The following is a 14,409-nucleotide window of genomic DNA, read 5'->3' as shown; positions in this document are numbered from 1 at the left end:
TGGTTACTGACGGCAGGCTTAATCCGCGAATGGTTGTTGATCTTACGGAAATATGCAAGGCGTTCCATTCGAGGCTGTTTGGTGCACAAAATTGGTGATGCACTCCTGCGCTTCCTGAAAAACGGATCGGCAAAACTCATTTCGGCCATCAATGATCAACAGTGCAGGTAGCTGGAACACGTGAACAAAGGGTGAATCAAGGTTAGTACTATTGTTAGGTTTGTTACGTTTGAATGTTATTACTTATTTACTTACGCATATTTGATAGAGTGCTTGATTTTGCATTATAAGGTTATCATCTAGCATCAATTTTATCATTGTCTAAGTTGTGATTACGTATTCATTGTTTTAAGGTTGTGAAGTAATTTTAGTTTTTCAATCTTAACTACTAAGTTAACTTGTGTTAGTTACGTTATGTATAGGTATTTAATCGGCCCTTGATTTTTGGAAAAATTGCAATTTGCAATTGCAACTTTGCAAGCGCAACTAAAATAGTACCTTTTATGTGTATTTATTTGCTACTTGAAGAAAAAATGTTTTACGTAGATTGTAGAAGATGTTTCTGATTAGTACTAGCATTACTAGGTATTCTGTCAGTCTGTCACTATTATAAATTTATTGTACCATCAAAGGGGCTAATAAGGGATGGGCAGGGTAAATTGGGAGACTGAGGTCTGAGAGTCCTCCCCATGGTGCAGAGGGTGGATGCATCGTCACCAGACGCCAATATATGGGTTTTTAAGCCCTAAGCGTATGCGTCGCCGGGTAATAGGGTAAATGTGGTATATTCTGTCACATTAAGGACGCATCGAGAAATGAAAAACTATAAAAAATAACCGTATGCGTTACTCGAGTTCTGTTTGCTTTATTTGACTCGCAAAACACCGTACTACGCGCCAGCAACAACAAAATGTCACAAAATGTTGCCATATTTATTTAAAAGCCTTAAGAATGGAAACCTACCAATCGGCGGCAAATCCCTATATTCCGTCACTGTGTGTGGCAATATTCAGCACGTGGTGAGGCCGCGAATGTGGAAGTGAAAGTTACTGAGGCGTATTACGTCCGCGCTTCAAATTCTACTGATACGTAATGCTGTCATCCACGTGTTCGAATTCCATTTGCTGTGTGAGCTGTATTGGAATACAACACGGCTTTGAATAAGAACACTAATGAATATTGAACACTACTTAATTACGCTTTTAATTAGCAACTATTAAGCTTTTAATTAAGCAAATTTTAATTTTTGTACACAGCTTGGAACGATCTGTGTGTGTCCACTTCAAGTTGTGACGGAATTAGTTTTCATGTGTCTAAATCCATTTCTCAACTTGATCATCTAGGGTAAACGCGGTATATACCGACACATTAAGGACGCATCGAGAAATGAAAAACTATAAAAAAACCGTATGCGTTACGTAAGTTCTGTTGCCTTCACATGACTCTCAAAACACTTCACTACGCATCAGCAACGATGAAACGTCACAAAATGTTGCCATATTTATTAAAAAGCCTTTAGAATGGAAACCTACCAAATCCCTATATTCCGTCACTTTGTGTGGCAATATTTGACACGTGGTGAGTCGTATTGCTAAATAACTCCAGGTTTTGGTGCATTGTAGTAGAACTCTTCTAGTTACATATGCAAATGACAAACTTGAGGAAAGTGTCATAGTTTGCAAATGGGGGGCGCTGCCTCCAAATGGGCGAAATGTGACCATCTAATGGCAGCCCTGATGGGGAAACATAGACTGGTTTGGAAATTAAGTTGAAATTACCATATATAAGACTCTGTAGAGTCTGAAACATAAAGAAAAAACATAAATAGGCTGTCAAACATAAAATATGTTATATATGGTAATTTTATATTAACTTCCAAGCCGGTCTATGTTACCCCGTCAGGGCTGACATTAGGTGGTCTAAGTTATCCCATTTGGGGGCAGCGCCCCCCATTTGCAAACTATGACACTTTCCTAAAATTTGTCATTTGCATATGTAACTAGAAGAGTTCTACTACAATGCATCAAAACCTGGAGTTATTTAACCAAAAAATAAAATAATTGGAGGGGGTACTCTGACAGGCTTTAAATAATAGCTTTTTTTTGTGGGTCACATTTTTAATTTTTAAACCTATTAGATATGCAAACTTTTTAAATTTTTCTATTGTGTTATGTAGCCTCAGTATTAGGCTTTTAATGCCCATTGACAGAATTTTTCTATGTCAAATAGTTTTTGAGTTGTGGGGGTTTTTGTTAAAAAAACGAAAAGTGGTCTAAGTTACCCCGTCGGTCTAAGTTACCCCATTTTACGGTATTTGGTAGAGCCATGTCAACTGTCAAATTTGACACATTTTTCGATGATCTCACCGCGTGGCATGCATTGTCTCTCTTTGGATCTCAATATTTTCCCACTAGATGGCCAAGACCTAGTGTTTTTGCAGTATTTCGACACGCAAATGTATGACGTCACCATTTCAACCATCAATGAACGCATGGAACTAAAACAAAGCTTAATATAAAGGAAAAGCTGGAGAGGTGACGGAATTACCTACGATGTCGGAATATACTGCGTTTACCCTATTAATTTATTTACCACTTGAAATCAGCGAATACAAGTATACTTAAAGGATTCCTAATATATTCACAGACGTATTTAAAAGTCTCAAACCATAATATTCTTCCTATACAAACAGTTATTCACTATTTGGTAGAGCAAGGTCAACTGTCAAATTTGACACATTTTTCGATGATCTCACTGGGTAGTGTGCATCGTCTCTCTTTGGATCTCAATATTTTCCCACTAGATGGCCAAGACCTAGTGCTTTGGCATTAGATTGACACGCAAATGTATGACGTCACCATTTCAACCATCAAGGAACGCATGGAACTAAAACAAAGCTTAATATAAAGGAAAAACTAAAGAGGTGACTGAATTACCTACTATGACGGAATATACCGCGTTTACCCTATTAAGATGCGTTGCCGGGTAATTTTTAATGAAAAGCCATTTACGCTGAGTAATGAAAAACTATTTACAAGCCACGAACTTATTTACAAGGTTGCATGCACATGTTACTCCAAATAACTAATTTTACCCTAAAAACAGTCCGATTGTATAGCAAGTGTCAACTGAACATGTGATAATGCAGTCTGACCACTCTAATGTGACCGCAACTACGTTATCGTAAACTTGGGACGACTGAAATAGCCCAGCTTTGCCCAATACCAGAATAATTTTCATACTTCTCTCCGTGCGTAAGCCTGCTGCAGAGCAAATTAGCCAACATGATTACTTGCTGAAAGCCACAGGGACCAAACCCGTTCATGGATGTAAACCAGCAAGCCAATGAGCTGCAGGCCACAAATACAATGGTCGTAACCCACATGCTAAACCCCTAAATATTTCTATTCCATGCAGCCTAGCCCCTTCCCCACTTTCGATAAAGAACGCCCTGCGCCACAGTGCTATCAGTACAATGCTACCTCTCCAGCCTATCCGTTCTTCTGGAGGCTAAACCTCCACGCTTACCCCCTGCTCCCCCTGCTTTTGGTACCAGCTTGCGGAAGAATTCTAACCAAACCTAACCTAACCTAACCTAACCTAACCTAACCCTTTCGCGGAAAGGTGGAGAGAAGGGGGTGAATGTTGAGGAAAAAGATGCTGGTGAGCGTCAGGGCTGGGCTTACGACTGCGAAGTGGGTAAGGTGATGCGACAGTCCGGTGCAGGGCCGTTCCCATTTATGGCAGTCTGGTGCGGTCTGCGGACCCTGTGGCTTACGGCATTTGTAAGAAGTGATGGTATGGGCTTAAATCATTGGTGCAAGAGCTATTGGGCGTAATCCGTTTGGAGTATAAGCTTGTGGGCTGAATCATTGCTTTTTTCAAGCTGGTGTGGCAAGATGAGGTAAGTTAGAACAGCTGCATAGGTGTTATGCTATTTCTATTGCATGTAGAGGGTTGGCATTGGCTTTTGGGCTAATTTAAGAGTCAAATTTTTGGGCTACGGCAGCGCTCCCGTAAACTTGATGTTTACATTTTTTTGGTGGGAACTCATCGCAACTGATTTCTGGACAAGCTTCACTGCATACTGATCAAGCCAACATACCGTAAACTGGGGTAACTTTGACCACTTTTGGTTTTTTAACAAAAACCCCCAAAACTCAAAAACCATTTGACATAGAAAAATTTTGTCAATGGGCACTAAAGACCTAATACTGAGGCTACGTAACACAATAGAAAGATTTAAAAAGTTTGCATATCTAATAGGTTAAAAAAATTAAAATGTGACCCACAAAAAAAGCTATTTTTTAAAGCCTGTCAGAGTACCCCCTCCAATTTTTTATTTTTTGGCAAAATAACTCCAGGTTTTGATGCATTGTAGTAGAACTCTTCTAGTTACATATGCAAAAGACAAATTTGAAAAAAGTGTCATAGTTTGCAAATGGGGGGCGCTGCTCCCTAATGGGGTAACTTTGACCACCTAATGGCAGCCTAAAAAGGAAGTTAGTTGGTGCTAAAGTGAGACGAAAAGCTAGAAAAGTAACTATCAATTGCTAGCCCAGTACTCGGAATCCGTATCACTGTTTATCTTGCTTTTTACAGTGCCATTCTGTTTCTGTGTCGTGAGCTTAGGCAAATTTAGAATGACTAATACTTATTTTTCTACTGCTATAATCCATACCAATACCTAAAAAATGATTTTCAACATATTGGAACAGGATAACCTCCTTTATTTAATACTTTTTCTTTCTCATACCCACTCATTATTTCAGGCTACATTCCAACTAAGATTCTTATGATTTGATTGCACAACATTCATATAGGTTTTTGAAAACATTATTGTCAATTATCCATCATATTTTTCACAAGTTTATGATCTGGCTGATATTTTAAAGAGCTTTTTTTAAAAATTAAATTTTTTAAGCGTGTGCCATATATGGCGCACATTGCAGTTTGGGACATGCATGCGTGTACCGTATATCGCGCTCGTCGCAGTCAAAGTGTTAATTATGCCCCCTGTAACACTATCACCAACTAAACTATGATGTGTCTAGAATGAAAGCAAAAGAATCATTCTGTTGCTAATGATGGTAAAATTTGAGTTATTATGCAAGACATGTTACAGTCATGATATTGACTTGAAAAAAGTTTAGAAAATATGTTCACAGTCAAAAAGTGAAATCACAACCACAAATTTTGTAACTTATGACTCCAGAAATACAGTTGCAAATTGCAGAGTACTGGTAGATCTTTACCACACCTGCCAGGTGTACTGCTACACTCAGGAAGATGTTAGTGTAGGGTAATTTTTCCTGTGCAAAATAGGCTATTTCATAGACAATAGATAACTCAGTTAGTGCAGAACAACCTCAATATTTTTACTTTATATTCAAACAGTTGCACAGTGCAAGTGGCCATGTCAGCTTTGGCATCCCAGTAGTGTATCAGTTGGCCATGTTTATTATCTCAATTATTAGCTATATGCATGAGCTTGTTTTTCCCACCAACTAAGCTATGAAAATGCTACATCCGGCCAAAAAGTAACAAAGTTGACAACCCTGAGAGCAATGACACTGATTTCAACTGCATGGAGTTTGCACAGGCAGAGCTTGTTTATATTAATCACGCCTACAACCTAATTTTTTATTTTTTTTTAATTCCAGTAGGTAACTTGTATGTCATTTTAATTACCATAAAATTGTATTGAAAGGAAAATTTCAGACGTTAAAAGTAAAAAAAATCTTCACCAGTCTGATGGCAAAATTGACAGCCTACATCTCATGGCAACAGGCATTAGATCTCTCTATGGCTATGACTACATTTCACAATGACAGTGTAAAGTAAAATCTTTGTTTTAATGAAATCTGTTTTGTATAATAAACCTATTTGTCTATTTGTTGTTACATATCTTCATAAATATATATATTTTGTCTATTTTTTGGACATCCAGCATTTGATGCATTGTCTTCAAATTATAACTCCAGTTGAATCTCGTTTCTGTTTTGAATCATTTTTGCAAAGTTTAAGATCACTGAGCAGTTCTTTATTTAGATGAAGCAGATAACTATCAATAGATTGCTGATTTTGGATGTAATGTGAAGAGTAAAGACCACCAAACACATGTACATGAAGTTACTAATACAAGCACGTGCATAGCCGCGCGGATGCATTTGTGTGTTATCGCACACCTGTGTTCAAATTACTTTTGGTGCATGGCTGATTGATAAGATATTATTAAGAAAAAATACTATGCGCTGTGCATAAAAAATCTTGAACACTGTTGCGTGGCTCTGCAATTGCAAGCAAACGTAACTAATACCGTAAAATGGGGTAACTTAGACCGGCGGGGTAACTTAGACCACTTTTCGTTTTTTTAACAAAAACCCCCACAACTCAAAAACTATTTGACATAGAAAAATTTTGTCAATGGGCATTAAAGGCCTAATACTGAGGCTACATAACACAATAGAAAGATTTGAAAAGTTTGCATATCTAATAGGTTAAAAAATTAAAAATGTGACCCACAAAAAAAAAGCTATTATTTAAAGCCTCTCAGAGTACCCCCTCCAATTTTTTTATTTTTTGGTTAAATAACTCCAGGTTTTGATACATTGTAGTAGAACTCTTCTAGTTACATATGCAAATGACAAATTTTAGGAAAGTGTCATAGTTTGAAAATGGGGGGCGCCGCCCCCAAATGGGGTAACTTAGACCACCTAATGTCAGCCCTGACGGGGTAACATAGACCGGCTTGGAAGTTAATATAAAATTGCCATATATAACATATTTTATGTTTGACAGCCTATTTATGTTTTTTCTTTATGTTTCAGACTACAGAGTCTTATATATGGTAATTTTAACTTAATTTCCAAGCCAGTCAATATTACCCCATCAGGGCTGCCATTAGGTAGTCACATTTCCCTCATTATGGGGCGGCGCCCCCCATTTGCAAACTATGACACTTTCCTCAAGTTTGTCATTTGCATATATAACTAGAAGAGTTCTACTACAATGCACCAAAACCTGGAGTTATTTGGAGTTATTTTACCAAAAAGTATAATTGATTTTACCACCTGGTCTAAGTTACCCCAAGAGCTGGGGTAACAAAGACCACCACTTTTTTTTAAATTACATAAAGACTATGAGAGGCAGAAGCCAGCAATTTATGGTGAGTGAAGCTAGAGTATAGACATGTATTTTGCATGTTTCAATTCAAGTTTAAGTTAGCTAGTAAGAAAATGGCATCATTTATAAAAAAAAAGTGGTCTAAGTTACCCCCATTTTACGGTACCTTGGGCAGCGCGGCTATGCATGTACGTTTACTAGTGAATATACTCAAAACAAACGTTCTATGCCGTCTGCTGCAGGCAGAGCAATTGTATCCTCACACTGCGCAATCACATCTGCGTAGTTACGTATTACATACGTGTACAAGTGACCTACATATGTTCAATGCTGTCTGCTGCCGGTAGCAGCGATCAATCCTCAAGCTGCGCGGTTATGCACATATTGGTGCATCATTGAGGTCATCTAAAAAAAGCTTCAGTTGATGCACTCTGGTCAAAAATTTGACTCCCAAATAATACTTTAATGATTGCCTTTCAATTTCTTTTTCTAAATTGCTGTTGTTAAAGATCAATTAATATGATATTTTTTCATTCCTGGCAACCAACAAACTTATGGTACCATACAACACTTGTTGGCTCAGTTGACTGTAATCAGCACTATTTAGTTATTATTTGAAGAAATTTATTTGTGAAACAAAATTGCCACACCACAGATATGTTTTTTTCATCCTACAGTTTGTTGAAAAAAAAGACAAGACAACTCAAACTATCCCTTTTTTCTCGTTGATACGAACAAGTTCAGTAGTATTATTTATTTTCAGAAACTCAAACGTCTTGGATGGATTTCTATATATATATATATTTAGTATCAGAAGGCAGAATAAGCTTGTTTCAACACGGGTGGTTAATGGCCAGAGAATTCGTCAATTTAAATTTTCAGGGTCGAAAAATATTCTTCAGATGACATTAGTTGATCAAAATGCAGGTTCAAGGGAGTAATATCACTTATTAACGACGTTTCGAATGTAACAACATTCATTTTCAAGTTACAGGAAGCATTGAATACAGAAATTTCGATGGAAATAAGTACATGATACAAGTAAATAGGATACAACACGAAAATTTGGAACCATGAAAATAATTCCAAAACAATCTCAAAGCTTAAAAAATCAGGTAGTTATGAGATGGATAGATGGAGTCCAATCCGCAGAAAAGGGCTTCAGCTATCGTCGGTCGGATTATGTCGGGCCACCGCAAGATGACGAAGCTGGTGGGTTCCTCTAGCGCAGTGCAAGTGACAGTCTCGTTGAGATTGACTTTGTCCAGAGTGTCACGGGGCCAATTGATTTCATCGCGGATCTTGAGATGAAGTTGCTTGATTGTGATGCTTTGAGACCTGGTCTGGTTACGAACTTGTCTCAGGTGGCAGGATAAACGGCTGCTCAAAGTCGAAGTAGTTACCCCAATTACTCCAATGCAGTCAAAATAACGAAGAAGTCTACAACCTTCTTTGAAGCAAAATTTATTGATTACACCAGATTCTTGAAGAACTCCCGCTCGTTTGAAGTGACTGTTGCTGCGTATCGTTCGGGGTTTGACGTTGTTGTCAAGGTTGTCATGGAGCTAGGTCTCGGGAGTTGTCCGAGAGGCCGTTGTGGTCTATAAATTTTGCTTCAAAGAAGGTTGTAGACTTCTTCATCTTTTGGACTACATCGGACACTTTGGATCAACAAGCAAGACACTGAGACGCTGTCTCATTAGCTACCTCCAAACCGGGAGGGCAAGTGAACCACACGCGACAATCTCACAACCAGACCGTCACTCGCTTTGTGCTGAAGGAACCCGCCAGCATTGTCATCAAACAGTGGCCTGAGACATCAATCGACCGAAGATGGCTCATCGTCTCTACGAATTGGACGCCTGCTACCTCTTTCTTAACTACCGGATTTGGCTGAACTTTGAAATGATTTTCAGAGTGATTTTCTGATTCAAAATTTTACTATAGTATCCTATTTACGTATATTATGTACTTATTTCCACCAGAATTTCAATATGTAATGCTCTTTGTAACTTGAAAATGAATGTTTGTTACATTCGAAACGTCGTTAATAAACTAAAACTACTTCCTGATATTTGCCTTTCGATCTACCAACGTCGTCTGAAGAATTGTCCGACTCTTTGATAATTTAAATCAACTAATTCTCTGGTCGTTAATCGCACGCGTATAAATCAACAAATTCTGCCATCTGAAACTAATATATATATATATATATATTTAAACATGAGTGGTTAATGACCAGAGAAATCATTGATTTAAATTTTCAGGATCGAACAATATTCTTCAGTGGATGTTGGTTGATAAAAATTCAGGTTCAAGGAAGTAATTTAATTTATTAACGACGTTTTGAATGTGACATCATTCATTTTCAAGTTATAGGAAGCATTGAATACTAAAATTTTGGCGGAAATAAGTACATGATACACGTAAATATGATACAACACGAAAATTTGGAACCGCGAAAATAATTCCGAAACAATCTCAAAGTTCAGAAAATCCCGTAGTTATGAGACGAGTAGGTGGAGTCCAATCCATAGAGATGAGGGCTTCAGCTATCGTCGGTCGAATATTTCGGGTCACTGCGCGATGAAGATGCTGGTGTGTTTCTCCAGCACAGTGAGAGTTGTTGTCAGGGGTGTCAGGGAGCCTGTTGAATTCATCACGGATCATGAGATGAAGTTGCTCGATGGTAAGACTTTGAGACCTGGTCTGGTTGCGAAATTGTCTCAGGTGGCAGGAAAAACAGCTGTTCAATGTCGATGAAGTTACTCCAATTACTCTTCATTCCAATTACTCTTCATTCCAATTACTCCAATTACAATTACTTAATTACTATAAAGTCTTACCATCGAGCAACTTCATCTCATGATCCGTGATGAATTCAACAGGCTCCCTGACACCCTTGACAACAACTCTCACTGTGCTGGAGAAACACACCAGCATCTTCATCGTGCAGTGACCTGAAATATTCGACCGACGACAGCTGAAGCCCTCATCTCTATGGATTGGGCTCCAGCTACTCGTCTCATAACTACCGGATTTCTGAACTTTGAGATTGTTTCGGAATTATTTTGGCGGTTCCAAATTTTCGTGTTATATCATATTTACGTGTATCATGTACTTATTTCCGCCAAAATTTTAGTATTCAATGCTTCCTATAACTTGAAAATGAATGATGTCACATTCAAAACGTCGTTAATAAATTAAATTACTTCCTTGAACCTGAATTTTTATCAACCAACGTCCACTGAAGAATATTGTTCGATCCTGAAAATTTAAATCAATGATTTCTCTGGTCATTAACCACTCGTGTTTAAATAAGCTTATTCTGCTATATATATATATATATATATATTATTATAAGATGGCAGAAATTTCTTGATTATATGCGTACAATTTATGGCCAGAGAGTGCATTTGAATTTTCAAGGAGTTGAACAATTCTTAGATGACGTTGGTAGATCAAAAGGCAGATTTAGCAAATAATAATATATTAACGACGTTTCGAATGTAGCAACATTCATTTTCAAGTTAAGAGAAGCATTGAATACTGAAATTTGGTTGGACATAAGTACATAATACACGTAACTAGCTGTCTCTTATACACATCTAGATGTGTATAAGAGACAGGTTTGATATTATCACGGGTTTCATTGAGCCTTTTTAATTCATCAATAATCTTGTGACGAAGTTGCTCGCTTTTAACACTTTGAGACAGTTTGAGTTTCTTTTCTGAGTCTTCAAATTTCATATTTTGGGTTTTACTGTTGATTTTTCTCGGAATTAGTTCACTTCTGTGTCCCACAGTTCGCATTTCACCTCCTGCTGCCGGGTCATGAGTGCAGAAATTATTATAAGATGGCAGAAATTTCTTGATTATATGCGTACAATTTATGACCAGAGAGTGCATTTGAATTTTCAAGGAGTTGAACAATTCTTAGATGACGTTGGTAGATCAAAAGGCAGATTTAGCAAATAATAATATATTAACGACGTTTCGAATGTAGCAACATTCATTTTCAAGTTAAGAGAAGCATTGAATACTGAAATTTGGTTGGACATAAGTACATAATACACGTAACTAGTACAAATACTAAGAATTGTTCAACTCCTTGAAAATTCAAATGCACTCTCTGGCCATAAATTGTACGCATATATATATATATATATATATATATTTATTGCCCGTGAACTGCTCGCACAATAGTATGGAGGACTTTCTTCCAGACATTTGTGCTAAATAATCAGATTATTTCCAAATAAATAATATTTGTTGTTTGGTTTCAGCACTGGCTCCTAAATCATGGGTTCCAAGCTGCCTGACAATCTGCCTCAGCTGCAGAACCTCATCAAGAGAGATCCTGAGTCGTACAGAGAAGAGTTTGAGAGTCAGTATGTCTTCTATGTGGACACCAGAGAAATTTTCAAGTTGAGTCCAGCATCTAAGGACATGAAATTCTATGACCTGGTCATGTTTCTTGCCCAGGTGAGTGATAAAATATCTGACAATGTGAGAACTCAAGTTTCAGAAAATGCATATTTTTATGTTAATTGTATTATTTTTATGTAGTTTGTTATACTATATGTTTAATCTGATAAACGCAAAAGAATATAGCCTGCTGGTCATACATTTCACAAATCTATAATTTTTCCTAGAAAATATCTGATGTTCACAATGTATGATTTGTTATCCCATGTAATCATTCTTCAGACCAATCATTATTTCAGTGATATTTTCTTTTAACTTGTGATACGATGTGAAATTATTCATTTCTTTACAAGGTTGCTCAGTGCTACCCTAAAGACAAGGACCTGCAGCAGTTCCCTAATGACTTAGTCGGGCTGTTGCGCACCCACGGCCCTGTCCTGCACCCTGAGGTGCGCATGGGGCTCGTCAAGGCGCTCATTCTTCTCAGGAATAAGGACCTCTTGCCGCCCATGCTCCTCCTCGATGTTTGCTTCGATCTCCTCCGTTGCCAGGTAATTTAAATACAATTATTTTGGTCTATTTGATCGATTTTCCAGCATACAACTTTTTTTGCAATATCGATTCCATTCTCTTTCCATTCAATTATTTATTTCGTGTCCAGGAAACCTAATGAAGAAATTTCCTCCTTCATTTATAAAATTGACATTTTACTTCATCCTGAAGCATGTAGATATGGAGAGCCAGTTAATCAATAATGCATTTGCCAACAGGACAAAGCGCTGCGCAAAGTTCTTCAGCTGCACATTATCACGGACATCAAGAACATCAACGCCAAGAGCAAAAATATGGTACTAAACAGGCAGTTGCAGGACTTCCTGAACAACAAGCTTTCTGACAACCACGCCGTCGCCGTCAAGACCGCACTTGACGTCATGATCGAACTCTACAAGAAGGGCGTCTGGAGAGACAAACGTAATGTCAATATCATAGCGCAGGCGTGTTACTCCAAAGTAGCTAAGATCATGGTCACTGCTATCAAGTTCTTTGTTGGGAACGACGAAGGCGTCGTTGAGGAGTCCAGTGATAGTGAATCTGAAGTTGAGAACAACGCTACAATGAAGAAGGCACTTCTTGCCATCAGGGTCAACAAGAGAACCAAGCGCAAACAGAAGAAAGTTGAAGGCATCAAGAAAACAATACAAGAAACACAGAAAAAGAAGAACAAGAATTTAATTTTTGATTACTCTGCGTTGCATTATATCCATGACCCTCAGACTCTGGCTGAAAAAATATTCAAGATATTCAACAAGCGCAATGAGCGTTTTGAAGTAAAGTTACTTATGATGAACATCGTGTCGCGTCTCATCGGCATTCACCAGCTGTATTTGCCAAACTTTTACCCGACATTGCAGCGTTTCTTGTTCCCCCACCAACGGGAGGTGACCAAGATCATGGCCTATGCTGCGCAGGCGGCCCACCCTCTCGTACCTCCTGACGACCTGCAGCCCGTACTGCAGGCACTTACGCATAATTTCGTGACAGAGCGATACTCTCCTGAAGTCATGGCCATGGGATTGAACGCTATCAGGGAGCTATGCAGCAGAAACATACATGCCATGAACGAGGATCTCCTGCAAGACTTGGTCGCGTATCGCAACAGTAAGAACAAGGGCGTTTACTCGGCTGCACGTTCATTGATGGCGCTCTACAGGGTTAAAAACCCAAGCCTCTTGGCCAAAAAAACGCGAGGCATGCCCACTGAACTGTTCATGGAGGAGAAACCAACGCAGTTTGGTGAATATACGGCTAAGAGTTTTATTCCTGGAGCCGAAATTCTTGCATTTCAAACCAGAAATGAAGATTTCAAACCGGCGTCAGATAGCGAAGCCGAACCCTCGGATCTTGACGACGATGACGATGATGAGGACGAAGAAATGGAAGAGAATCAAATTGAAGAAGAAAACGGAGAAGAATGTTATGAAGAAGGTGGCTCAAATTGCGAGGATTTAAACGCAAGCGGAGCTTCTCAAGACGTGTCCTGTGAGGGGGAAGAGAGCGAATCGGACGAATACGACAGCGATTGTGACAGCGATTTGGAAGACGAGACTCGTGAAGAAAACCAGAAGGACAATTCATCATCTATAACTGAGAAGGCTGACACGAAGAATACTGAGAATAAAAAGAAGAATAAAGTTAAAGTTTCTAAGAAGATCAAAGCCAAGCCTGAGAGTAGCAAGGCGCAGGTCTTAAGTAAGAAAGCAGCAATTCGAGCAGTGCTTAAACTCACTCCTGAAGAGCGTGCGGCCAAAGCCTCAGACATCGTTTCATCGCGCTTTCTCACTGATGAAGACTATGCCAAAATCGAAGCCGTGCGCATCGTTAAGCAAACCGAACGATACAGAAGCAAGCGTGCAGCGCCGGACGACGAGTCCCGTGCCAAGCCAATCAAAGACAGACCCACCAGCAAACGCCAGAAGCTGGAAGAGTTTGTTGATACGGACCGCGAGTTTGTGCCTCTGAGCAGCATTGAAATGATCTACAAGAAGCGACCTCACGATAAGGCGTCTCGCATGCAGCAGATGCTTGAGAACCAACAAACTAGAGAGAAATTCGGCTCTAAGAAAGGTCGCTCTAATCCATTCGCGTCCACCACCAACCGAGAGAAGACCAAGGGGAAAACCTACAACATGATCAAGCACAAGAAACGGTACGCTAAAATGAAGACTTCGTTCAAGGATAAGCAGGAGAGACTGAAGAAATCTATGCTCAGGCAACTTAAGAACAGCTAAGATGTTACGCAAGCAATGCTGTTACAGTAAACGGTTGTCGTTACCCGACTTTTTTTTTGCGCTGTGA

At 38.8% G+C, this 14,409-nt stretch overlaps 1 protein-coding gene across 1 annotated transcript; it reads left to right on the top strand.

The window, feature by feature from the left end:
• Positions 1-14,385, top strand: LOC108679735 (protein SDA1 homolog). The gene is made up of 4 exons (XM_018168447.2): positions 1-201; positions 11,412-11,610; positions 11,907-12,104; positions 12,324-14,385. The coding sequence occupies exons 2-4, from the start codon at positions 11,428-11,430 to the stop codon at positions 14,340-14,342; spliced, it is 2,400 nt and encodes a 799-aa protein (XP_018023936.1). The 5' UTR covers positions 1-201; positions 11,412-11,427; the 3' UTR covers positions 14,343-14,385.
• Positions 14,386-14,409: the final 24 nt, after the last annotated feature.

The sequence above is a fragment of the Hyalella azteca genome, unplaced genomic scaffold (assembly GCF_000764305.2).
Source record: "Hyalella azteca isolate HAZT.00-mixed unplaced genomic scaffold, Hazt_2.0.2 contig5577, whole genome shotgun sequence".
In the NCBI taxonomy this organism is placed as follows: domain Eukaryota; kingdom Metazoa; phylum Arthropoda; class Malacostraca; order Amphipoda; family Hyalellidae; genus Hyalella; species Hyalella azteca.
Note: the sequence above shows the minus strand (reverse complement) of the source record. Positions and strands in the feature narration are given on the sequence as shown.